Here is a 25,226-nt window from a genome sequence, read left to right on the forward strand (position 1 = left end):
GAGCTGGCATTCGTGCTGCTTTTTTGGTTTATTGTGGAAACCCCATACTTCTCTAGCTACCTCTTTTGACTACTAGCACCTTCAATTAGTGTAGTGCCGTGGCAGGTAAAAAAAAGTCTATACTTAAATAATACTACTGATTAGCTTATTTTGATTAGCTCCTCCAGCAAGCTGCGGATGTCGGCCACGCTGTCGACGTAGTAATCCGCCTTTGAGGGCGCCCTGCCCACACGGATGGAGAGACCGTTGCACACTTCAAACATGTCTTCATCAGTCACATCGTCACCAGCACACACTGCTGGATTGACCTTCAGACAGGCCACGTCCTTGCTCACGGTGCGCACATCGATTATCATGTTGCCCTGGATCACTGCGTCGCCCACATGGCGCCTGAGTCTCTCGACCATCTCCCTTGGGTCGAAGCTCTTGACGCGGTGGTAATGGAATGCTAGAGCGGTGCTCTTGACTTCCAGAACTATGTCAGGGGATGCCTTCTTGTATTCCTCCATGACTGCGATGCAGTTTGTCAAGTCCAGTGGTTTTGCTTCCCTCTCCCACAAGCCTTCCTTCCTATGGTAAGCCCCGTGCTCGGCAAAGACTTCAATCTCGGCAGGAAACCACCCATCAACCTGCTCCTTCTGCCTTCCTGTGCATATCACGGCTTTGGCCTTCTTGTTGAACCTGGTCAGCAGGTCAATGAGGTGATCACCGGGCTGTGCGTTGTGAGGTATCTTCTGGACTGGATTGAGCGTTCCATCATAGTCCAGCATGAAAATTTTGTTAGATTTTATCCAGTGCTCTTTAACCACGGCAGTGTTAAGCAGTGGCAAGCCATCTCTGACTACCTTGGACTTCCTCATCGGAGCAGCGCTGCGTGCAAATGGAGAATGAAACAACTAAATCAGAACCCCTGAAACACATTTTTCACAAGAACACTGGAAAACAAAAGCACAGTGGCCAATAAACATACTAAATGTACTGGTAAGATAGAGAGGACTGCCCGTGAGAACTGGAATTTCAGCGACATAACCACAAAAATGCATTGGCGATCAGGAGTACTATACTTTAGCAGTGCGTTTAATGGGACTGGTTGGTTCATCTTTAGAATAAGAACAGGAACAGCGCAACACAGGACGAGCGAGTAAAGAGCACAGGACAGAGCTCTGACTAGCAACCAAATGCTTTATTTGCAGAAGCAGCATATAAAGACATCATTGAATGTGACATAAACAACACGTAAAAAAAAAGAACAGAAAAACAAGGATAAGAAGCATAAGTGTCAGCCACGGAGATGCTCCAGTTCTTTTGTTGAGAGCATGAGGAACACAGAACTGACGCAGGTGTCGCCACTTTTGAATATGCAAAATGCCTCGAAGATTTCCCACGGACGCTTTTCACTATATCTGCCAATTATTTCGCACTTCTTAAAGATCGGGGTGCAACCACACGTATTACAGTGGGCAGCCAGAGACTAAAAGGAAAGCCGTACAGTGATATGGCTGCCCACTATAACACATGTGGTTGCACCCCGTTCTTTAAAAAGTGCGAAAAAATTGGCAGATATTGTATAGTGAAAAGCGTGCGTGGGAAATCTTTGAGGCATTTTGCACATTCAAAAGTGGCGACGCGTGCATCAGTTCTGCGTCCCTCACACTCTCAACAAAAGAACTGGAGTATCACCGTGGCTGATGCTTATCCTTCTTTTTCTGTTCTTTATGTCACATTCAACGATGTCTTTATATGCTGCTTCTGCAAATAAAGCATTTGGTTGCCAGTCAGTGCTCTGTCCTGTGTTCTTTACTCGCTTGTCCTGTGTTGCAGATTCATTCTGTTCCTGTTTTTATTCTAAAGTACTATACTGTTTTTCACAGATTAATTTGATTCCTTAGTGTGGGAAGGTTATCTGCCATGATTTGTTTGGGCATAAAGTGTTCTGAATGTTTAATATGTTGAGAACTACATGAGGCCATTGTGTTCTTTGTTGGTCTCAGAGTGTTTGGTAGCCTAGCCCTCCCACGAATAAATTTTAATCATGGAGAGGCAGTTTGTGGCATTGAAATACACTCACTAGTCAGCTTAATCTGTCATTTTGAAAGAGTATGTTTATCATAATGATGCACCTCCTCTCTCCCTTCTCCCTTGTGCCATGTTAATCTAAAGAACATAAAAACCAGCCATGATTGAAAAGCATATTAAATAAAACAAGATGATGTTCAGGTTATTGCCCCAAAAGCTTGACCACATATATATCTGCTATCATTTCGAAAGAGATCAGCCAGTCGGGGATTGGCAGCTTCCCCATCTCTTTGGGTGTTGAGGTGTGTCACGCTGTTAATTGTAGTAGTTCCCCTCAACATTTAGTGTATCCTTATTGCCTGTGGTAGAGCTGAAACATTCGTACTCTTTACTGCAGCCAAGGATCTCCATTCTTATACGTACCATGAGCATTTCTGGCTTGCTGAATTGTCACTCGTCCATCATGTTTCTAATCTGCTTTGAAATAAATGTGCTACACAGAGTGGTATACTTCTTTTGTATGTAGCGAATGAAAATGTGGACAATTATAGCTAAATCATCTTTTACATAAAGAAATGTGCGTCAACACTTACATAGTTTAGCAGTTGTTGTTGAATTTGTTTCATACTTTTTATGGTTATCTGACGTACCATTTCCTCCATGCCACTTCTCTGCTACTACTATTGCTGAATTCGAATGGCAGATTGAGAGCGCATCTTGATCCGAGGTCACCCCATGGAGCAGACCCGACCATTTCACCGGAATCGGCACAGTCGACTAGAAGCCTGCTTGACATAGTTCCTCCAGCAGCCATAGACTGGTTTGTCTGTGTAGCAGACAGCATAGAGAAGACAGAGCAGACAATACCGGACAACATGCACTGCTTAGATGAAAAGGCAAGAGAGACATAGCCTTTAGTAAAAGTGCAAACGTCCTCAGAGTTTATGCACTGACATAACTGACGTTCTGTGAGCAACCATGCCCTAGCAGTGCGCCAGAAACATTTGTCGTTTGCAAAAACAGGAAAGTGTCACTTCCGCATGAGCAATGCCGCCACTTTCACATGTGGTTGACTGTGCCCCTGCTTGCTCTGGTTGGAGCACAAGTGTTCCAAACACGGATCAGATCGGGTGCTCTACTCCGGAGGTCTGCGCTCTATGGCAAAGCTTGCAGATTTCTCTGGATCTGCCATCGGAATTCAGCATATGATACCTTCATGCTTGCATAGAGGGAACAATTAATCAGGATAGAAGCTACCTTATTGCACTGGTCATACTAGTAGCACATAATTAATAACCTACTGTGTTTGAAGTCAAAATATTTGCTTTCCCAAGCAATTTGCCCTTTATTTTCCCCTTGGTTAGTGTACATATATTTGTTTGCACTGTTCTGATGTGAACACACAGCCACTCTCAATTGGCAGCCCTCCTTTACAAAAAATCACCAATCGTAATAAGAAGCATCCAGCCATATTACACTGAGAATATCTTAGCACAAGCATAGGCTTTTCACTATAGCTAGAGCACATATGTTTGCAAAGAAATAACTGTTCTATTCACTGTTCTACATGGAAAAACTAGAGAAATACAGCCAAGCCACATCCATAGCAGAAATCCTTGCACGCTGGAAATGCAGGTGTTGGCAGTGGTGTACGAGCGTTTCTCATCTCTGGAGAAAGACAAGTTTCGCAAGCTACTGCTTCATCGCAGAAAGGCCTGCCACCAGGCCTTTCGCCTGCTTGTCAATCGTTCCTCTCCATCATGCCTCTACTTCTGCCACTTCGAGGGACTCATGAAGTACTACAAGCCACGTGCAAGTGAGGGCTCTATACAGCTGTACCCTTCATTTTCTGATCAATTTACATTTTTGCAACACTAACACATGTAAAATTGTGTAGAGTAGTGTAGCATCTGCATAGGAATGCCATGAAGGCGTGCAGTAGGTGCAGTACATAACTGATGCTAGGTGTGTGCATCCATTTTGTCTACATCTACCATATCACAAATCAGTGAAGGTGATGTTTCAGTATGCTGCTTCACATGGAATAATTGTTTCGACTGAAGGATAAATAGCAAACAAAGCTTTCAGCTAAAACTTTGCCCACGTTGCAATGCCTGTGTTGACGTCGCTGCATTGGCTTCCAGTATAAAAACCTGCATCTTAAATTTAAGTGCACAAATCATTGAAAAACAAAATTCAATGGGCATGACTGATTTGTGTACTAAAAGAAAATTCAAGCCATCAAATAGAGATTTATCAAGGAGATATAGTCCTGTTGGACTGAATGTACTTTTGTTTTTTACCTCGAAATCTGCTGTCATTAATCTGCAGCTGAAGCAAGGACAAGCAGGATAGTCTGACATCTCTCTCTTGATATGTTATTAGCTGCATTTTCCATTACATGCCATAGGCAGAATAAGTTTATCACATGCTTTTCCTTACATCATGTACAAGTCTCAGATTCTAATTAGAAAAACTACTTGGTATTAAGGATGGCAAATTCTGCTTATTGTTTTGTAAGAGCTACCTGAATTCTCAGGCAAGTGTTTGAATCGTGCTTGAATTTTCCATATCAAAATTCACTGGATAAAAAAAAAACTTACTGCTCTATGCTCTCTCGTGGCAGAAGTCATTACATGCGTGCAGCTGGCAGAAGTGGTGCTGTGCACTGTAGAATGGCAGAACTCACAGTTGAATATGTGCCTCAAGAGCGGAACGAGAGAGGCCAATTCGCCATGGAACAAGTCAATACGAAATGACTAGCGGAAATAGCTAACCCACTCTTGATTGACTAGCGAAAAACAAACATTCTTCCATGGAGCAAATAAATTGGCTTAAAAAGTGATAAGTAGAATTTATCTGAAATGTTCTAGTAGCAGCTGATCGCAGCTGCCAGGCCTAGCTAAGTTCGAGCATCTGTTTTTCTCTGGCGTTTTCTCGTGTCCTAATTAAGTCTGTACTCGTGCACCACAACTCGCTTTGCAGAGCGAAGAGACGTCTACTTGATGTTCAAAACCATGGACACAGCCCAGAATGGATTTCTGAGCCAGGAAGAGTTCCTTCAGGTGTACGAAGCCAGCAAGCTCACATGGGAGGCAAGTGAAATTAAGCTGATTGCCTCTTCCAGCTTAGATAGAAGAGTAATTGTATTCCATTAAGACAATGCGCATTGCCTCTTTTGAGTGTGCCCAAGACAAATCGTAAAGGGCCTCTTGGTTATATGCTGACACCGTGTAAAGAGTCTAAAACTGCTATTCAGGCTCAGCCGAAGAAGCTGAGGAAAGCTGCAATGCAGATGCATTCTTGATAAGAAATGGGCATGCTTTAAATAACATCATGGTTGCTAGGAGTGTATTGCTGGCTGTTATATTATTTCCGGAAGTTCTTGTTTTTATGCCGTATGAAGAAAATGGTGACAGCTAGGCATTTAGTGCCTCTGTGTAGTAACAAAGCCCTTGACATAAAACAGAAAGTGATAGTCTGCCATACAAAACATGTTCCATTAAAAAAAAATACTTATGTGCATTATCACCTGAAATGTTAGTATTTACCATACCGATAGTTCTGCAGTGGAACTGGTGACTGAAAACAAGTATGCCCTTTTTGAGTATTGCTTATGAGCTGTGAGAAATATCTGTCAAGAGATAACTAGGTATTTAAACCAGAGGCACACAACCACCTCAGACAAGGTTCAGTTGTGCTAAACATTATCATATTTGTGTCTTTTTTTTAGCGAAAGTGGTCAGACTACCCTTGGTTTAATGAGCTGAAGAGACCATTTGAGAGAAAACTATTTGAAGGTATGACAGCTGTGCCTTTATTGCTTGTATTTTGTAGGTGGATATTGTAACAGTGGCATAGCCAGAACATTCTTTTCAAAGGGAGGTGGGGGTAGCACGCACTTGACCGTGTATGGGGAGGGTGAGGGAAAAGGGGGTGGAGAGGAGGCTAGGCAGGATGCATACTGAGAAATTTCGAGGGAAGGGGAGTTGGGGATTGCCACCCCGACTATGCCACTGGATAGCAATGCACTTTGCGAAACTTTTTATACTGTTTTACATTTACAAGCACAGACTATAACCCAGAAGCTTGTGACTTAAGTTCATTTTGATGTCATAGCTAGCTCTGGAAGCACCAGAGTTCTTGGTTGCACCACACTGTGGTTCACCCAGTGAAAAATTTATCACACAAGTATACCTTTGTGGGTATTTTAGATATTCAAGTGGTAAACCGTTGCTCACTTTTTTTTTCCCATCCATGTTACCAAAGGTGCTTACAAGTTGATCACTTGGAAATGGAGCAACGTTATTATATGTAAGTAATGCTGAAGATCTGGCAGGCTTTGCACACGAGCAAAATACATTTGCTGATTGTAGTACTGCCATGTAACTGTCTCTTAATATGCTCTGATCTTCCTGCCTTCTCCCAAACAGGAACCTTAGTTTGTTCTTTTGCTCTCATTTTCCTGTACTTCCTTCGAATCTTTCCTGCTTCTACCCAGCTCGTGCCCTTGTGAGTTCATCTGTCATCTCTCTGTGCACTCTATACTTGTAGTGATACTGTACTCGAGCTCAACCCGCTGTGGTTGCTTAGTGGCTTTGGTGTTGCACTGCTACAGGCATGAGGTCGCGAGATCAAATCCTGGCCATGGCGGTCACATTTCGATGGGCGCGAAATGCCAAAACACCCGTGTACTTAGATTTAGGTGCACGTTAAAGAACCCCGGGTGGTCAAAATTAATTCGGAGTCCCCCACTACAGCGTGCCTCATAATCATATCGTGGTTTTTGCATGTAAAACTACATAATTCTTTACTGCACTTGAGCTCTAAGGTCACAGCCCAATTTTTTTTTATGGGCATAGTTCTAAGCGTCTTTTCTTTTTCTGTTAATTTTCACCCAAGTCCACATTGAACTCCTCTTGTACTACAGATACTAAGCATATTTAATTCAACTTGACTTCTGTCTGACCTTTTATTTCTACTTACTATTTCATTGATGGTGGTACACTCTGTAAATCTTGTTCTAATTAGGAAATAACTTGAACATGCACCTGTTAACTATGGGGCCATCTTATCGACCTGATTTTGGACACACCTTCAATATTGCATGAGGCCATGTCCAACACTATGCCTCTCTGGAGTGGTCAGCGCTCTGTCGGTGTACTCAAGAACAGTTTGACAGGAAAATAATGATGATTAGAGGAGTTCCACTGCCTTTGTTACACCCGCTTCCAGCTTAATTCAAAGCAATACTCTCTAAACCTCAGATCCTTGAAAGTGGTCGATCAAGGACATGGCTTCTGAGGTCCTTGCTTGCACTCATGTCACAGACAATGTGCGCATTTAGCAGTTGGAGTAGTTAGAGTGAAAAAGAAGCTAACGAGTTACGATATTGAGAACAAAAGTTGGGTTGGCTGCCCTCTATGGAAGCCGTAACTTGAAAATATATTTTGGATGTACTTCTAATAGTTTGGAGAGAGTCTGTTTGGAAGGACTGTTTGGGATGTATGTGTTCTAATCAGAGTTTTGTAGCCACTGCCTATCAAAAGTGGGGCTAGAGCATCATAGATCTTTGTTATAGGCTTCACCGGACATAACCAACTGACATAACACTCACACACAAACACACACACAAGCACGTGTGCACACACACCCGTACACACATATATAACTTGCACACACCAAATGTTTTATGCCATTGGGCAAACTTCTGAATAAAATGTAATAGTAATAAGCTTCTCGCACTGCCACAAAAGGTGGTTTGACAAACCACAACTTGAATCATTTCTTGCTTTTATTTTCAGACCTTGTCATCACAGCAAGCTTTCTCTGGCACATAGTGGAAATCACACAGTTGACAGGCAAGGCCACGATAACTCGACCACTAATTTCTGTTAACTGGCTGATTCCACCAAATTGACTTGGTCATGGCACAGAAGTTTCTGTCCTGAAACCAAGTGTATAAGTTGCCTTTGTTAAGCTATTACAACATTCACTTGTACTTTGTATCGTACAGGTGGCCCCACGTCATTCTTAGGGGATGGGAGGACTGGACTTTCAGCATGGCTTCTAGTTGGGCTGCTCATATGTGAGTGCGGACTTTGTAGAAACTAAGCTCATCAGCACCGTAAGTCTCTGTGCATGTGGGCTTTAGCTTCTTGTACAGTTCTAGTAAAACAATGTGTTAAAACAGTTTACAGCATTTTTTTCTCCACAGTTTACCTCACCGAGATGCTTTTGAAGATAGCAGCATATGGTGTGGCCGATTACTTCCACAAAGGCTGGAACAAGTGAGTTACGCATTTGTTTGTCCAAGAATTTCATCTTGCCTTGAAAGAGCAGCTAGAACACTGAACTAGGCACTTTTATGCTAAAGTGTATAGCAAGCAAGTTTTGCAGACCTTTTTTTGCATATGGTGGCCACTGATGTAAGGCTTCAGGTCCTGCTGGTCTGTTGAAATTATGCAATTTCACTAATGCAATGTCAGTTGCAGGTGGTTATATGCTGTCCAATGTTCTTCCCATTTACTTCTGTTAGGAATGGAAAATTTTGCTCTTTTTTTTTTGCTTGCGTTTTCTGTGGCCAGTCATTTTAATACAAGCAAAGGAATGCTGCTACATTGTTCTGTCAGAATTGTAGCCACATCTTTAAGTTGTTGGCACAATGTGTTAGGACTATTTAATTGTGATGGTGTATCACAAATTATTAAGAGGACAGTTACAAAAGTTGGTGGATGTATGACTGGATGTGAACCTTCCAGAAAGTGCAATGTCCCGCTTATGTGAATTTTAAATTTGCAGTTTAAACTTGTTCTAATGAAACCATATTTTACAAAGTTTTCGATCTAACAAAGAAATTACATTCCCCAGCAAGTACCCATAGGGTTCAGTGTTATCATCAACCCAAATTAACGAAACAAACTTGGCTGAACTCTATTTAACAAAGCTTTTCTTGAAATAAATTAGTAAAAAAAAAGCGGTGATATCTCCATAATTTTCATGCAGATGGGTTCTTCTTCGAGCATGTGCTCTAAAGCTGTTGCATTAAAACATCTAGGTACCATGGTCACATCCCTAGTTTTAATTTAAAGAGGCTGCACACTGCACCCATGCAAGGAACAGCCAACTCAACACCGCATCAGTAGAGATGTTTCATTGTTTATGCGACAGATGTCTAAATTAGCGGAAAATACGATGCTGCAGTAGCTTTTGCGTGTTGCTACATTACAATTTCCGATTTCAAAGGACCGAAAAATTACGTTCTCAATTTTACAAACTTCCCGACTTAACGAAATAATTCGAGCGTGGTCATCACTTCATTAAATCAAGTTTCAACTGTAATGTAATAACAGTGCAAGATAATAATAAATATAATATGTGTAAAGCATGGTTGTGTTTTGTATACATGAACGTTTTAACAGAGCTGCATGTAGCTATGGGTAGTGCATATGCCAAACATCAAATAATTGTCCCACATCGTGTTGATGTCCCTGGCTAGCTGTTCTGTCCAGGTTTTATTTCTTAGCTTTTTTTTCCCCAGTAACTGATCTGCTTTGATTTCTCCAGGTTTGACTTTCTGGTCATCGTGGCAGCAGTTGTGTTTGGGTCCATAGGAGCCTTCCTGGATGCTAACTTGTTGCGAATACTCATCTTTCGTTCACTGCGCCTTCTCAAGTGAGATTTCAATTATTTTTAATCAAGGGCAGTTTCTTACGGTGCACGGAATGCTACCAAGTTCGACACTGAAGACTGTGTCCGCAATTACATGAATTATTGATACCGTTGGTGTTTTTTACGCTGTGAACTACACAGTGAGGTAGGAGATAGTAATTAAGTATAAACAATGCTGAGCAAAAGCCTTTTGCACTACTGGCATTTTTTCAAGAAGCCTTATAGAAGCTTTATTAAAATTTGCATTGGAGTGCATGGTTCTCACTTGGGGATTATTTTCGTTATTTTGTTAGTTGTTGGGTGAAACATGTTTCTAACTACCAACTTTGCCACTTCCTTCTATGAAACTTTGACATTGAGAGGACCTTAAGAAGGCAATTTTTATCTTTCTTATTCAAGTGTACAACTTCAGTGAGCATCTTATCATTGTGGCGTTTCTGCGATGCAAGTTTTTGTAATTTACCATTTAATCTTACAGATTGTTTCAATTGAAGAAGAGCTACCATGATGTTCTGGGCACAGTGTTCATCCTGATGCCTCGATTTGTCAGCGTTGGAGTTGTCCTTGTTATTGTCTATTACTTCTTTGCTGTCATTGGAATTGAGGTTTTCTCACAGTATGTCATGGAAGACTGCTGCAAGTAAGCAAAACCATCACTCTACAATGTTTATTTACGCATATGTCAGTAATAAATGTGTGTTAACCCTCTCAAGGTTATGGCCACGCGAGAATAAAGAAACGAAGTTCTCTCTAATATACATTCATCTTCATATAAGATATATAAGATACCAAAGAAAAGTTTGAAGAATATAAAGAACATCCACCTGTGTGTGTGTGTGTGTTATATAAGATACCACAGAAAAGCTTCAAGAATATAAAGAACATCCGCCTGTGTATGTGGTCACCTTTGTTTGTCACCAAATAAATGAATGGGAGCTAATATAGGGGTTACAAAATTGTGGTGGGAAGGGCAGCTGTTCTATTTTTTTTTATTGAAATGGTCGCAATTATAAGTCAGCCACACAATTATTGCACAATATTTGCAGAAACAGAATAACACAGACATATTAATGGCTATTTATTCTTAACTAATTGTGCTGCTTTATTTTGTTTATCTAGGAACACAACGGTTGAACTCTACTTTGCCACGAACACGTCATCTGGACCGGGCTACTTCTACCTGATGAACTTTCACAATCTAGCCAACAGTTATGGTATGTAACACACACAAAAAAAGATGGATGTTACTACAAAAAAAAAGTTAATAGCACATTTAAAATCCAAACACCGGAATAACATCATTACATTTACAAGATACGTAGGTTAAAAAATAGCGTGGTTGGCTCTTACAACATGCCATGGTTGCTCTTAGGAAATGATTAGAAGAAAAAAAAGGCAGTCTTATGCAATTTTTTTTTCAGTCACAGTTGTTAAGATTTGCTATTTATTTTATTTTGTTACGTGCATGTTTAGTCTGCCTGAAATTGTGTGCACTAACCATTAACAACGTTTGTCCTCTATGTTAAAAAAAAGTGAAAGTGTTCGTTTTGCTTATAAAACTGTGGTAATTGCACACATTCAAGTAAGCTAGTGAATTTTGGTGTAAAAGAGCACCACGTTTTTGTGCATATGGCTTAGTGTCGAGTGTGAAAGCTGCAAACATTGAGTTAAAATAACTGCGTTACCACACAGAAAGCGTGGAGTCAAAGGCAAAAATTAATTCAAACCCCTCTTTCTCCCTTTGATCTCCACAGTGACCCTGTTTGCCCTGATGGCTGTCAACAATTGGTTCATCATAATGGATGGATATGCTGCAGTCACATCGGAGTTCAGCCGTCTATTCTTCATGTCCTTCTATCTTATTACTATGGTGAGTTGGCTATCAGTAGATTGGCTGAGCTTTGTTTCTGCTGAGTTCACCACACCATACGCAGATGAACACCACATAGATTAACATTGCCAGTAAGCCTTTATTGCAGTTATTCTCGAAACAACAGAGAAGTAAAAGTGATGCGAGTGTCGCATTCTACTCATTTTGACAACAAAGCAGGCATTATGTTCTGCTTGCCTGCTTCTAGCATGAGTGTTATGAGTGTGCATGCTAAGTTGCTAAATTTTCATTATTTAGCTGTTGACTGCACGGAGCTTCTTGGGAGGCATGCATCTGAGTAGAGCAGACCATAAACACTCAGTAAGAGCTTATCACTACGTTCAGTAATACCATTTTTCGTTGTCTTTCTTTCTTATGTTCTCCTCTCCCACTGCTAGATCGTCCTGCAAATCGTTGTGGCTTTTGTGTTAGAGGCGTTTATATTCAGGATACAGTACAAGATGAAGATAGGCAAAGAGAGTAAAGGTGAGTCATCATCTGTGTAGCGCATATGACGAGCCAACTTGGTTCGGCCTTTGCAAGTAGCATTGTCGAGTGTGTAATTAGAAGCATGGTGGTAGAAGCATCGAGTAGAGGAGGCACATAGATTTCGTAATCTGCTAGTAAAGAGATCTCAACACAAGCCTTTCAGAGACTTTGTCTGCTGTTATGTTTGCAAATGCAATTGAACAACTATATCACGTGAAATGGCTTTTGTAATGCAACATTCCAACAAGCGGCTGCGGATTTGCTGGCTGAGACAGGTGAGATCGCTTTAGTGGCCCTGTGACCAGCTCATGACAAGTGGAAGACACGAGCACCAGCCAAAACAGTACAGAAAGAACAGGACTGAACGAACAAACAAAAACAAAAGAGCAAGGTGGCATAGAAAACAAACCAAGTGAGCACGACGATTTGAATGCCTAAAATTGTACACAGCCATGCGAAGTGCATGAAACGTAAACTCACTGCCTTCTGCCAGTGTTTAGGACTAAAACAGTGTGAACTAGCAGGACAGGAAGGCTGCAACTGAAGATTTAGTTTGCATGCAGCAAAAGATATATACATGGAAAGGATAGGGTTACAGAGCAGGGGTGGTAAGAAAACAAACAAAACAACAAGGTGGAAGAAAAGGGAGGTAGGTAGAAGTAAAAATAGAGAAAGAGAGAGAAAAGAAAGCATTTATTTGTTGTGATGCCTTATCTGCATCTATTCTGTACGAGAGATGAGCCACGACATCCACATGGCGGAAACTTAGCCTTGAAAAGTTAAACAAAACTGAAATGTTAGGAAAATTACTGTGCTGTTCATAATTGCAACAACCAGATGTGGGTTGATGGGTGTGCCCCAGGGGGAGGGCCAAGTAGGGGAGTGGAGTGAAGGATGCCCGTGAGGCGGCACACAAAAAGGGCACCGTAGATTGAAGGTCTGAGAGCGAGGCGGAAAAATTACGGAAATGGAAAGAGAACATGAAAAACTGCTTGGTTACCAATTCATTAGTCTACGTAGGCAACCTCTCTCTGCGACAAAAAAGAAAAAAAAGAGAGAGAGAGAAAGAAAGGCAGCCTGCTCGCACTTGAGTGCGAAATAGATGTCTGCCAGCAAGCCACCATCTGTTTTCCCATTACTTTGCGCTGTTTTCATTCTAAATACCACGCACACAACTAGCACAGCAACATGATCACTTCTGCCTGTGATTGGTCACGGCATGGAGCATTACTCTTGCCGCCAGAGATTTCCATCATTTCAACATCCTAAGAATTTTAAAAAGAGGGAAAGCCACAAAAGGTGACGACAGTCAGCTTTTGGCTCTTTGTGGCCCTGCGAATACAAAATGCCTCAGAAAAGTTGTTGCAGTAGAAGATTTGCGATTAGATGTCCTTTCATAGCAAAAGCATTGTGAAAGTTCGCCAAAGAGTGTTTGGTGACCCCCCCCCCCCCCCCCCCTAGAAGGCACGCCATGCAAATTGCATTACCATAACACCAGTGTTCCCGTTGAGTGCATCATGCACCCGATTTATGCTTGGTTGTGCATGGTTCACTTACAGTGGTATGCTTTATTTACTTTTGGTTCCAATGTCACATGTGTAGTTTCAATGGTCTCTGACAGTCCCCCACCACCCTATTTTCTGTGCCTTCTTACAGAGGACAACCTCGTGAGGGTGGAGACAACAATGTCACGGGCAGAGCTGCAGTTCTGCACTGTGCCTCCCGAGATTTCCAGAAACCCACAGCCACTGAGCTACGATGTGGATGCCAATTCTCAAAAACTTGTATTTCGAGGGGTGCGATGGAAAACAAAGTTTTCCTTCTGCCTCAAGATGTATGCTGATGAAGCAAAGGTGCGCTGCGACTTGGAAAAAAAGAATAATAATCATGGGGTTTAATATATCAAAACAGAACAGTAGGGTTATGAGAGTATGCAGTGGAGAGTCTGGGTTAGTTTTGACCACCCGGAGTTCTCTTAAAATGCACCTGAAATGCAGCGCGAGCATTTTTGCATTCTACCTAGTCAAAATACCAGGAATTGAACCCACAGTGTCGTGATCAACACCATGCAGGCTACAACACAGGTCTTCAGCGACTGGCATGCAGATAATTTTGAACACCGTGAAGAGTTTGCAAGCCATTAGCATCATTATGAGTTGCTTCTAGATTGAGTATGATCTCTGCTTTCAATATCCCATGCAGACTGTACGTTATATTACCAGCAAACACTGCTGTCATTTTTGCTACACCGTAATTACACTACCTGCCATTGCGCATTAACGACACAACGGCATCAGTAACGCAGGTCTTCTATGTATCGGTGCCTGTTCCTTAAAAGAACACTAGAAGTGAATATTCATTCTAGCCAGAAAGATAGGTTAATGTCCTGAATATCTCCTATAGTGATTTAGCCACCAAGGAAATAACACTCGGAAGCCTCAAAAAGCAAGTGGAGATGCATCATTCACAAGACACACTCGCAGATAGTGCTGACATAGTGACGAAGGAGTAATAATTGGTTAATTCGGTTGAAAAATTAAAGTTGGCCAAAGTACATTCTCTTATCCCCAATTACAAAATAGTTTTATTTTTATCATCCACGGATGATTACATAACCAAGAGCTGGTTTTCACAGCAGTAGTATTACCTGTACTCTACATTTATGCTGCTCCTCACAAGCAGTTCTGTGCATGCTTGTCTAGAGTGTGCTTTGGAGCACTAAACTATCACTTATCTTTGTTGTTTTCTTTAATTTCAGTCATTTGGTTGAGCCAACTATAGTTACTGAAGCCTATTTTCTTACTTCAATTGGTATACATTTTGCCATTATTTGGCAAAGTATTTTACTGCTCTAGCATAGCATACATGGAAACAGTAAAGCTCCAGTTACGCCTGCCTGTAAAACCTCATTATGGAATTGAAGCCACACTGCTAATTTCTGTGAGCCAATCTTACGTAGGATGCAGAATGACAGCAGAGCAAATGACTTCAGTAGCACACTTGCATCCTTTAGTTTCTTTCTTCTCTCCCTCTTTTTGTTGCAAATTTTGCACGTCCACAGCTAGTAAAGCTTAAACAAATTGCACCTTACCTGTGAGCAAGCATTTGATGGATTTAGCGCATATCTAAAGGCAGTGCCTGCTGGTTTCTATCATTGGTAGTGTTGAATCGATATAGGACAGCATGGCAGACGAAACAAAGAGAAAAGAAAACCACATATACCCATGGAACCATACCAACCAGCCCAGCTTTCCATCTTGCTGGTATTGAATATAGCATTACCGGATATAGCATGTGGTATTCCATGGATTTTCCCTGGATGTTGCACCCATTTTTCACCAGTTTTTGGCCATTTGGAGTAAGAGACGAATAGAATTGACAGAAAAAATTAAGAAAATGTGACCCCACAAATATTTACCCACATGAGCTTGATATATTTTTCTCTGCACATAGGAATGGCTTGACCATGCGGAGCTGGAGGAAAGGCGCTCCAATGACTGGCTTGTTCTCAACATGCAAAGCTCTGAAGCTGACGGTGGAAACCGATGGAATGGAAACAATGCTAATCGTCGGACGTTTACCTTATGACTACAAACAGCCTCAGTGTGACAACATGTACAGCTGTATAGCACATCGATGCAATTCATATTTTGCACATCAACCATGCCATCATTGCTGCAGGGTAAAAAGTGGCAACAGTGCCTCAGCCAGCTGCAAAATGTTTGTTTCAGTCGTAAGCTGCAGTTACGCGCAATCCTTTATCGACTCAGGTTGATGTATGGTGGTTAGCATAGTCAGATCATCAGCTGCAGGCTCAAAAAAAGAATGAGTAAAAAAGAAAGTCCAACCCCATCCACTTAGGATTTGATTCTAGGTACGCACTAGCTTCTTCAAATGTGCTACGAGCACAGGATGGCTGCATTGACCATACTCGGTGTGCAGAAGGCAAGAAAAGACAACTAAGACAAGATGAGAGAGCAAACGTTCATGCCATCAGGGCAGCAGTGATTTCTGTGAATGCATTACAAAGTGCACAAGTCCTTGTGGAGGCTTTTATTTACTTTTATACATTTTCCAACCTCCAATTTTACTTAACTAAAAGGGTGTGGGCATCTTGTCAAGCACTGTTTAATAGTTGGCCATAAGAGCATTTAGAGTAAACCTTTGACACAACGAAGCGACCTTGTGTACTGTAGTACGACTACGAAAGTGTACACAAAGCTGTCATCGATGCACCTGCATGAAATGTACAGAGGCTGTGAAGCTTCGACGTTTATGACGTTTCCCTCATGGCTCGAATGCCAGGGTGGATGCTAACCAACTATTATCTGTTAATTTGTGACGTCTGCCACCATCCAGTAGGAATGCACAGTAAACAGGAACCTTGTGCAAGGTCAACACGGCTCAAGTGGCATGAACATACATTTTTGAGATTTGTGCTTTCTTAGTATTATACATTTTAAATTCGTATTTACATTTAAGTTGAATGGTTTAAGCAAATGTCACAAGGTTGACAAGCCAAAGAGAGCTAGGCTGAAATTGAGCCAGCAAAACAATATATATAGACGGATATCTTTTCAAAGCTGCTCCTACATAGTGCATTTTATGTTCTATATGTGCAACTCGCCCTGTGCTTCAGTCATTGCAACTTTTGTATGGAGGTCGCATCTAGAGGCGAAAATTTTTGTATCGCAAGACAAGTTCGGTGTCCTTTATGGCTGCTTTGACCAGTATCCATTTTAATTCTTCACTTGTTTCTCGCAAGATCCTTTAACACGAACAACCACTACTGTTGGTTGCTTGAAAACTTAATCCTCGCTGTTGCACCTTTGCTAGCAGGTACAGCCAGTGTTAGGCTAAACACAAATGGACCTGCTTAAGTGCAAAAGACAGAACCAAAAGAATGTTTTGTCAGTACTTGTTTAATACAACATGGGAGCTGGTAATATTGTTTCAAAGCCAACACAGCCATCATGAAGTCTGCTTTCCTCGTTACTTGGCATGTGTGGCAACATAACCACAGTTCGATGTGCCTAGGCTGCAATACAACCCGTTTTCTTTTTTTCTTTGGTGACAATTTCCACTAAACCCTTCACACAATTCTGTGAAAGTGCCAGTCAATTGCAGCGGCTTGTGCACGCCACAGGCTTGGCTTTCCAGTTCCTATGCTTCTTGGTGTGCACCATCTGCACTGCTGTTGCTACACTATATTTCATAAAAGACAATGCTTTGACCATCATGCTTTTTAGAATGAGCTACAAGTTTCAGTTTGCTCTGCTATTTGTAAAGCATTTGGCAAAATACATCCCTCCAGTCTAGCTAACACATTTGACTGTGAAAGTATTTTCAAACCAGTGCATAGGAAATGTTACCTGCAAGGCAAAAGGCGTTTGTGAATCGGGAACTTGAAATTATGACACTTTAATAAAACATTTTAGGTGGCAATGTTTGGGATAACTGTGCCTTTAAAGGTTTCCCACATGAGCGAACAAATACTTTGTGCTTAGGCGGAACAGAAAACTGATGTGTACGTATATATGAAGGCAACAATTGAAGTCACAAAGCGGGACAGGAGAGTGTGTGGAGGTAGAGGAGTAGAAGGAACAAAGTCCAAGAGTCTCAAATGAATGCAGCGTACAGTTAATTGCTTGCTAGTTCAGATTCGGCACCTAGTATCACTTTGTCATCATGCATAACAATGCGAGAAATTGGCACTGTGAGAACAATAAGCTGCATCTGAACCGTATTACACAAGTATTACATTTACTTCTGAGCCAGTGTAAGAATGTTGTCCTCACTATGCCTTCGAACTCTGATCGTATGACAATCTGGCATATGTTTGTGCAGACAGGCTGCGTGGTGTCTGTGCTTTTGCGATTTATTCAACCTGACACAATGCTAAACACACTACAGGTTTGGGGCAGTTTTGCCAGCACTGAACTGTGCTCTTATCTCGGTGAAGGCCAGGAATGGGGCAACACACAGGAGTCGCCAAGACCCCACTCGTGGGACATGCTGACCCGTATTCACAAATCTTTGTTTGCATAAATGCCATTCACAGCTTACGACTGCCATGGGGGATCGTCCTGTTACCGCACCAAATACCGAGTGGTGCACGTAAGCAATGCTGTCCACTGAGGAATTTCTTATGTAGCTGTGAATTTTGGCACTGGTCATGTTAATGTGCCACAATGATGATAAATTCAAGTTACGCATAGCCTCATGTATCACTGTTACCAGCAGTTTGTGAAGACTTTCGGACAAATGCTACCAACTACCCATGGAAAGTGGCTTTTAAATACCACACGCGAGAGCATGCTGAAAAATTTCTAAAATACATTTGTTCCTGCTACAGCCCAGTATGGTTTACTAGTGAATAATTCCCGAGTGGAACCACATTGCCATTATTCTTCCTGCCTAGTGATACCCGATTATTTTAAACAGCCAGTGAAGGGAAATGCAAGAAAGTGCATAACTGAATATGGAAGGTTCTAAAGTCTTCTTGTGGCTAGGGCAAGCTCACCTTTGGAAATTTACTAATGTCTTGCACTCTTTCGCGTTTCAGACATGTAGGGGCTTGCCCCATCAGTCAAATGTGATCATACATGGCAGCACCATATTCTATATGCCAGTACAATATTTCACTAGAAACTCTTAGCAGGATGCAGATTCTTCACATTAGGGCCCATCAATTTTGGTGGAATTGGAAAGACATATGGAATTGTAGATGGGAGTGATACACACATACAGCATGCCAAGAAGAAAAGGTGTGCCCTGCAATTCTGGCGATGATAAATTGCAGTTTTGCTCTTGGAAATGTATGCAGCAATAATGCAGAAAGCAACATGGTGAAAGCTTTGCAGAGTGACAAGTGAGCTAGCATATGATAAGAGTATGTGTATGCTAGCGGCTAACTAATATTTGTTCAGCAAATTGCATTTCTGTGTGCTTTGTGCCGTTTTTAATGCTGCCAGGTTTCTTAATGTGAAAGAAAAGCTGAAATTGTTGGTGAAAATGCACTAATAGGCTGTGCTGCATAATGCACCTTTTAAAAATTTCAGTTGCTTTTTTCGTGACTGATTTGTTCTCGTAAGTTTTTAAGTTTTACTAATTTGGCATTTAAAGAAAGAAATTGAAATTTTTTTATAGCATTAGCAGTCTTCGCCATGTTGACTTGCACTTTTGTTTTACGATAGGCTGAAGCGGGGAAACACTAACCACACCGACTTTTTTTTGGGGGGTGGGGTGGGGGAGGCACTGCAAGTTTTGTTGGGTCCCACTATCATACCTGCCCATCAGTGAGCATTAAAACTCGTAAAAAATTTGTGGCCATGATAAGCAGGGTATGTAAGCAGGGTACATACACATTTTATTAATGATGGTTTGCCTTTAGACTGACCAACACAACTTTTAGTTGGTCAGTCATTTGTTGTTGCCAATTTCGCCTGCTTCAGACTTCTATGAATAAACTTGCTCAAAGCAAGTACCCTTCTAGTATATCGCAACTAGCGCTGACAAAAAATGGGCAGCACAGATACTAGTACCACAATTTTTCTTGTATGCATTTTTTTTTGTCATTTTGCACCAAACCATCCTTCTGTACCTTGGAAACATTTCCTCAAACTGAACCTATTTTTCATAAAATGAGCTCAAATTCATACATGTTGCAAAAAATTTGGGAGCGTTGGTAGGTATGCACTATTGAAATTGTTAATAACAATAGTTTTATCAGAAGCTTTTGCATGCACTAGTCCTCAATTTTAACTTTGTAGCAAGAATTGTGGCAATATTGTGATATCCGCACATTACCTGAGTAGTCTCCTTTGTACGTTTTATCCTGCTGAATGAGAGCATTTTTATCTACGAAATAAAATATTTTTTCGCTATCCAATGCGTCAGTCAATGTGGTTATCTAGTCAAGACATTTTGTCTCTTTTGTTAAAAAAAAATGATGGGGTTTTACATGCCAAAACCACTTTCTGATTATGAGGCACGCCGTAGTGGAGGACTCCGGAAATTTCGACCACCTGGGGTTCTTTAACGTGCACCTAAATCTAAGTACACGGGTGTTTTCGCATTTCACCCCCATCGAAATGCGGCCGCCGTGGCCCGGATTCGATCCCGCGACCTCTTTTGTTTTTAAGAAAGCAAGACTAGTTGGAGGGTAATGTGCAATACATTTGAGCAGAGCACTCCTTGGACTGCCACTCGCACTGCTGCAGCAGTCTCTCGGTGGACACACAGTGAAATGACTTTTAGAACTTGCAAAGGTGCACTTGAGAAGAGCAAAATCTGCTAAGCTAAATCTTGCCGGAAACACTGTCAAAAGCACCACTCTGCACTCTCCTATGCAACAGCCAACTTTACTTCACAATCAGCCTTAGAAAATGCATGATGCGCAAATTCAGTTTTGGTAAACCAACACGCACTCCACTGTAGGACAGCTGCTGCATCATTATGGTGGGCAACAACCTTGAAGGTAAGCCAGAAACATGCCCTGGTCTTAAATTTTGGACATGTTCTTGCATAGAGCAATTGCAGACTCTACAATTCGCCAGCTCCCAACATTTTTAAATGCATATCTGACAAAGTGCGCTTGAAAAGAAAGGCTTGAATGACAATAAATAAACGGACAAGTTACAGTGAGCAGTCACCGCAGGACCAAACACTCCTCCAGGTGCATTTCCTGCAGCTGCAAGTTCTTCAAATACTCGATTTGATCTGTGTACTTGAAGAAAATTCTAATTATCTATTAACACCCCTTTAATGCCATAATATAGTTTTAGCTTTAAGGAACTATGGGTAACTATACAACATCAAGCCTATTTCATAGTGAGTGATCAATGCGCATTTGTATAATGACAAGAAAAAAAAGCTTTCTCCACAACAAGCGAATGATAATAATAACCTTGTCAAAAACAGATCTTGCATAACGTTAATCTGGTCTTTAAGAAAAGAAAATTGCAATCTTGGCAAGAGCTATTACATCAGTCTGTCCATCAATTAGGGCAGAGAGCCAGAATGGAGCACAATGCTACACTGTTGGGCACTGTCCTTAGAGGCCCAGCTTATCCAAGTCGCTTTCCGTGACAACATCTTTGCCTTCAAACAGCTTGTCGACTGCTTTTGCAGCAGCCCTCTTGCTCAGTGTCTGTTCAGCAACCAACTTGTGCGAAAGCAGCTTGCATATCTTCTTGAACAGCTCCTTTGAGAGTCTGTTGTCTTTGTACTTTGGGTAGAGGCACCTGTTGATATTTCGTGCAGCTTGGTTTAGTTCTTCTTTGATGTTCTGCTTTTTTGGACTAGAGTCTTTCGACTTCACCAGGCTCGATCCGTCGCCCCTTTCACTGTGTTTCTCACTACGATGCTTTGACTCCCTAGCAACATCGGAGTGCCGAGACGTCTCATGTAATTCCAGCTTCTCCTGCATGGCCTTTGTCTTTTTCCTCTTGCGAGAAGGAGAAGTCTCCATATCCGAATTACCAAAGTCTAGTTTCCTTTTTTTTTTCACGGGGGAGCGCTCGAAGAAATACCGGATCCTTGAGGCTTCCGTCTCGGTATCCTGATGCTTTGGGCTGGAACTTGTGTTGGGAGGGGTTGGTGTTAGTGAAGTGGCACAACCAGATCCTTTACTGACCGGTGAATCCTCTTGCAACTGCTCGGCCAGCTTTGATGCACGGCCACCACTGCTTTTACTGAGCGAGGAATCGTTTGAGCATTCCATGTCCACAGATTTCAAGTCATCGACGGCAACCTGATCAATGTCCTGCACTGACTTGTTAGAAGTATCAGCAGCACTGTTTTGCTTGCTCTGCTCAGGTAGTAAAGACTCGTCATTTTCAGCGGATGAAAAAAAGTCAAATAGGGTGTGCAACCTCTCGGGTGGCTTTCCCTTTTCTTTTTTTGAATCCTTAGGCTCGCGACATTTCAAAAGCAGCTCGTGAAGCTTCACTGCTCGGGTAGCTTCTCTGAGTGCTACAAACAGACCTACCAGCTCCTTCCTATACAAGTGCACATTTTTCTTTGTTTTGAATATGAGGAGTTCGTGTTCAGCAGCGCAGTTTCTAATCTCTCGTGGGGTCAGCTGTGGCTCATCGTTGAAGGTCTCATATGCAGCGAAATTCATCTCCATCTCTGTTTTCAACTTGGTGAGGTAATCTTGTCGCATCTCAACAGAAACTTCTTTGATGGCTGAGCATTTGGGCTCTAGAACGGAGCAGTTCTTGGGTATAGTTCTCTTCTTTGGCTGCTCCGATTTCGCTCCACGGCGTTTTTCAAATTCATCCTGAATTACCCGTGAAAGAGCAGCAGCTGCTGCTTTGTCACCGCTTTCATCATCACTTCCACTGTCTCCACCATACGATTCACTGTCCATTTTCTGACCAATCCTTCCACCACCATAAAGTTCATTATCAAAACCATTGCTTTCCTTCTTAATTGTTCCAGTCAACATAGTAGCCCGGAACGATGAAAGCCTAGCTTCTAGCTGTTTTGGCTTCATGCAAGCATCACAGTTTTTTCCACAGCCTTTCAGGTCATCTCCAAATTCCCTGCAGAGCACTGTGTGGCGACATGTCATTCCTTCACAGTATCCGGCCATCTTCTCAAATGCTTTGGTGGCCATCTCTGCTACAGTTTTTGCCCTTTTTGTCTTTGCCCCCTGTTCATCTCGTTTCAGCAGGTAGGTAATAGACTTTCTGTCTTTCCTTGAGTAATAAATTCGACAGTATGATGGCCTTCCGTCACGTCCAGCCCTGCCAGATTCCTGGTAATAAGCTGGAATAGACTGAGGAACTGACCAGTGTGCTACAAACCTTACCATGGCACGGTCAACACCCATTCCAAAGCTAACTGTTGCAGCAATTACTGGCACTTGTCCTTTGGTCCATTCATCCTGGTTCTCTTTTCTTTCTGCTGCTTTCATACCTCCATGATATGGTTTTGTGAGCAGGCCAAGGGACGTGAGCTTCATGCTTACTTCCTCACAAGCATCTCGAGTCCTACAGTACACTATGCCACTTCCCCGCCTCTTTGGGTCCTCGTCCTCCCAACCCTCGCCAAGGGCACGAATTGAAAAGCTTTTCAAGTTCTCAAAAGGCTCGTCAAGCGCCTCCTTGAACTCGACATCGTAGTAAAGGTTAGCTCGGAAGCTAGAAGTCTTGAAAATTGCCACAGGCTGTCTGAGCCTGAGCTGCACCAGAATATCGTCGAAAACCTTGGCAGAAGCCGTAGCAGTGAGGGCAACCATAGGAACGTCAGGAAACATGTCGCGTACTTTGCCGAGTTTCAGGTAATCCGGCCTGAAATCGTGACCCCACTCGGACACGCAATGCGCCTCGTCCACGACAAAGCGAGCCAGCTTGCCGATCTTGTAAAGTGCACTGAGGACAGCTTGGAACTTTTCGCTGGCCACCTGCTCTGGCGTCACGTAGAGAAGACGGGTCTCCGGGCTCATGCTGGTCAGGTCTCGCCTGACCCGCTGCCGTTCCAGGGAGCTCATGGTCGAGTTGATGGTCTCGGCACGGACGTTCAAAGACTTGAGCTTATGCAGCTGATCTGTCATGAGCGCGATTAGCGGCGACACCACCACGGTAACGCTGTCCTTCGGCGTCACCACGGCGGGAAGCTGGAAGCAGAGCGATTTTCCTGCTCCGGTCGGCATGGACACGAAAACATCCTGGCCGCACTGCGCCACCGCCTCGATCGCCTTCTTCTGCAGTCCGCTGCGATAAGCTTTGTGCCCAAATACTTTCGCCAGAGCATCACCCAGGGCGTGCGACAGCTGGTCCGGGTTCATGCTCACTGCTGACGCCGGCTCCTTGGCGTCTTGCTCTTTCCAACCTGACATGGCGTACTACCGCAGGGCACCTAAAACGAAATTAGTGGGCAAATAAACGTGCGTCCCGTGCAAGAGTCAACATGGAACGTCATTAGTTGTCTTCACCGGCTCATGGCAGAAGCGTGGCACGCGCTATTCGAAAGCGCCAGCTCGACCACTCCGCTGCAGACGCGGCAGCATGACGAAGTGCCCGCAGCCTACGGGCCTTTCCGCGCTCGTCGAATTGCAGTTGAAAATAAGGACATATTTTACATCTTGGTCCAAACGTCGACAAAGTCGAAGCTGTCGTTTGATGACGACGCGGAGTACACACTTGTAGCGCTGCAGCCTCCACCTGGAAACGGCGGCGAAGGTTTCCACTTTTGCCAGCGTTGAGTCTAGCGTCCGGCGCGTAATAAAAGAATCTTGAGTGCGTGGAAGTAGTTCGATTAATATCATCCAGTTATATGCACTTCAGGCACTGCCAACACTGCGCGCGATGTGACGAATGGCCAGAACGAAATGATCACAGGATCACAGATTAGATGGGGGAAGTAAAGAGTGATGAGAGAGCGAGGAGAGTTCAGAGGCCGAGCAGGGGGCGCTGATCGACTTCCCGTAAAGGGAGCGTACGCAGAGCCTACTGACTGTGTAAACTGTCTCGGACGCTGTCAGTTTCCTTAGCTTCCTTCCCACGTGCTGAAAGTGACAGCACACGCCCAGAAACACACGAAATGCCTGTGTATACGAAGGAATACATACAGGAAAAACTGCAAAAAGAGCTTGAAGCCACTTACGTGGTGAGTGATGGCTCGAGAGAGCGCCGGCTGAGCAGCATGCTGAGTCAAAGGCTTGTTTTGCCACCGCTGTTGTGCAACGTAATTGATGAATGCACCGAGTGCGATACTCCTGTCGATCTATGCGCCAACCACTCCGACTGGGAAGTGTGGCCGTTATATTTGTTATATAAAATAATTACTTGCACGCGTGCAGACGACGAGGAGCTCACGCGCGTCGCTCCCTACGTTTCTGCATGTAAATTCTGAGCAGTCACTAACAATCGTCGCATAGTAATACACTTCCGGCACTGCTGAAATATGCGTGATTTTTTTAACGAAAAATAATGTGTATTGTGCTGTAGGATATCGAAGATATTTCGGACGGATGCGGCGCCAAGTTCAACGCTGTCATTGTTTCGCCCAAGTTCGAGGGGAAGGCACTCTTGGAAAGACACAGGTAAGCATGTTAAAGTTTAAATCAAACGAGGATAATAAATACTGCAGTGCTTGTGGCAGCACTCCAAGTTGGACATTCTACAGAAACCAGTCTTGTTGGGAAACACTTGAAGTTAGACAAATTAAA

At 42.8% G+C, this 25,226-nt stretch overlaps 3 protein-coding genes across 3 annotated transcripts in view; 1 reads left to right on the forward strand and 2 right to left on the reverse strand.

Annotated features, from left to right (window-relative positions):
- The window catches only part of LOC135904670 (two pore channel protein 1-like), a 32,771-nt gene extending 12,839 nt beyond the window's left edge, over positions 1-19,932 (forward strand). Inside the window, exons 10-23 of the mRNA XM_065435563.1 lie at positions 3,652-3,832; positions 5,002-5,111; positions 5,750-5,816; positions 6,286-6,330; positions 7,821-7,877; positions 8,033-8,104; positions 8,234-8,306; positions 9,583-9,690; positions 10,166-10,327; positions 10,807-10,901; positions 11,442-11,557; positions 11,956-12,043; positions 13,703-13,899; positions 15,500-19,932. Coding sequence (XP_065291635.1) covers positions 3,652-3,832; positions 5,002-5,111; positions 5,750-5,816; positions 6,286-6,330; positions 7,821-7,877; positions 8,033-8,104; positions 8,234-8,306; positions 9,583-9,690; positions 10,166-10,327; positions 10,807-10,901; positions 11,442-11,557; positions 11,956-12,043; positions 13,703-13,899; positions 15,500-15,634 — 1,506 coding nt within the window. The 3' untranslated portion in view covers positions 15,635-19,932. The remainder of the gene's footprint in view (positions 1-3,651; positions 3,833-5,001; positions 5,112-5,749; positions 5,817-6,285; positions 6,331-7,820; positions 7,878-8,032; positions 8,105-8,233; positions 8,307-9,582; positions 9,691-10,165; positions 10,328-10,806; positions 10,902-11,441; positions 11,558-11,955; positions 12,044-13,702; positions 13,900-15,499) is intronic.
- Positions 5-24,988, reverse strand: LOC135904671 (uncharacterized). Its single transcript, XM_065435564.1, has 2 exons — positions 24,662-24,988; positions 5-870 (listed from the first exon to the last, which is right to left on the reverse strand). The coding sequence occupies exons 1-2, from the start codon at positions 24,700-24,702 to the stop codon at positions 141-143; spliced, it is 771 nt and encodes a 256-aa protein (XP_065291636.1). The 5' UTR covers positions 24,703-24,988; the 3' UTR covers positions 5-140.
- Positions 20,792-24,386, reverse strand: LOC135904669 (ATP-dependent DNA helicase Q5-like). Its single transcript, XM_065435562.2, has one exon. The coding sequence runs from the start codon at positions 23,892-23,894 to the stop codon at positions 21,102-21,104; it is 2,793 nt and encodes a 930-aa protein (XP_065291634.1). The 5' UTR covers positions 23,895-24,386; the 3' UTR covers positions 20,792-21,101.
- Positions 24,989-25,226: the final 238 nt, after the last annotated feature.

This window comes from Dermacentor albipictus, chromosome 2 (assembly GCF_038994185.2).
Source record: "Dermacentor albipictus isolate Rhodes 1998 colony chromosome 2, USDA_Dalb.pri_finalv2, whole genome shotgun sequence".
NCBI lineage: Eukaryota > Metazoa > Arthropoda > Arachnida > Ixodida > Ixodidae > Dermacentor > Dermacentor albipictus.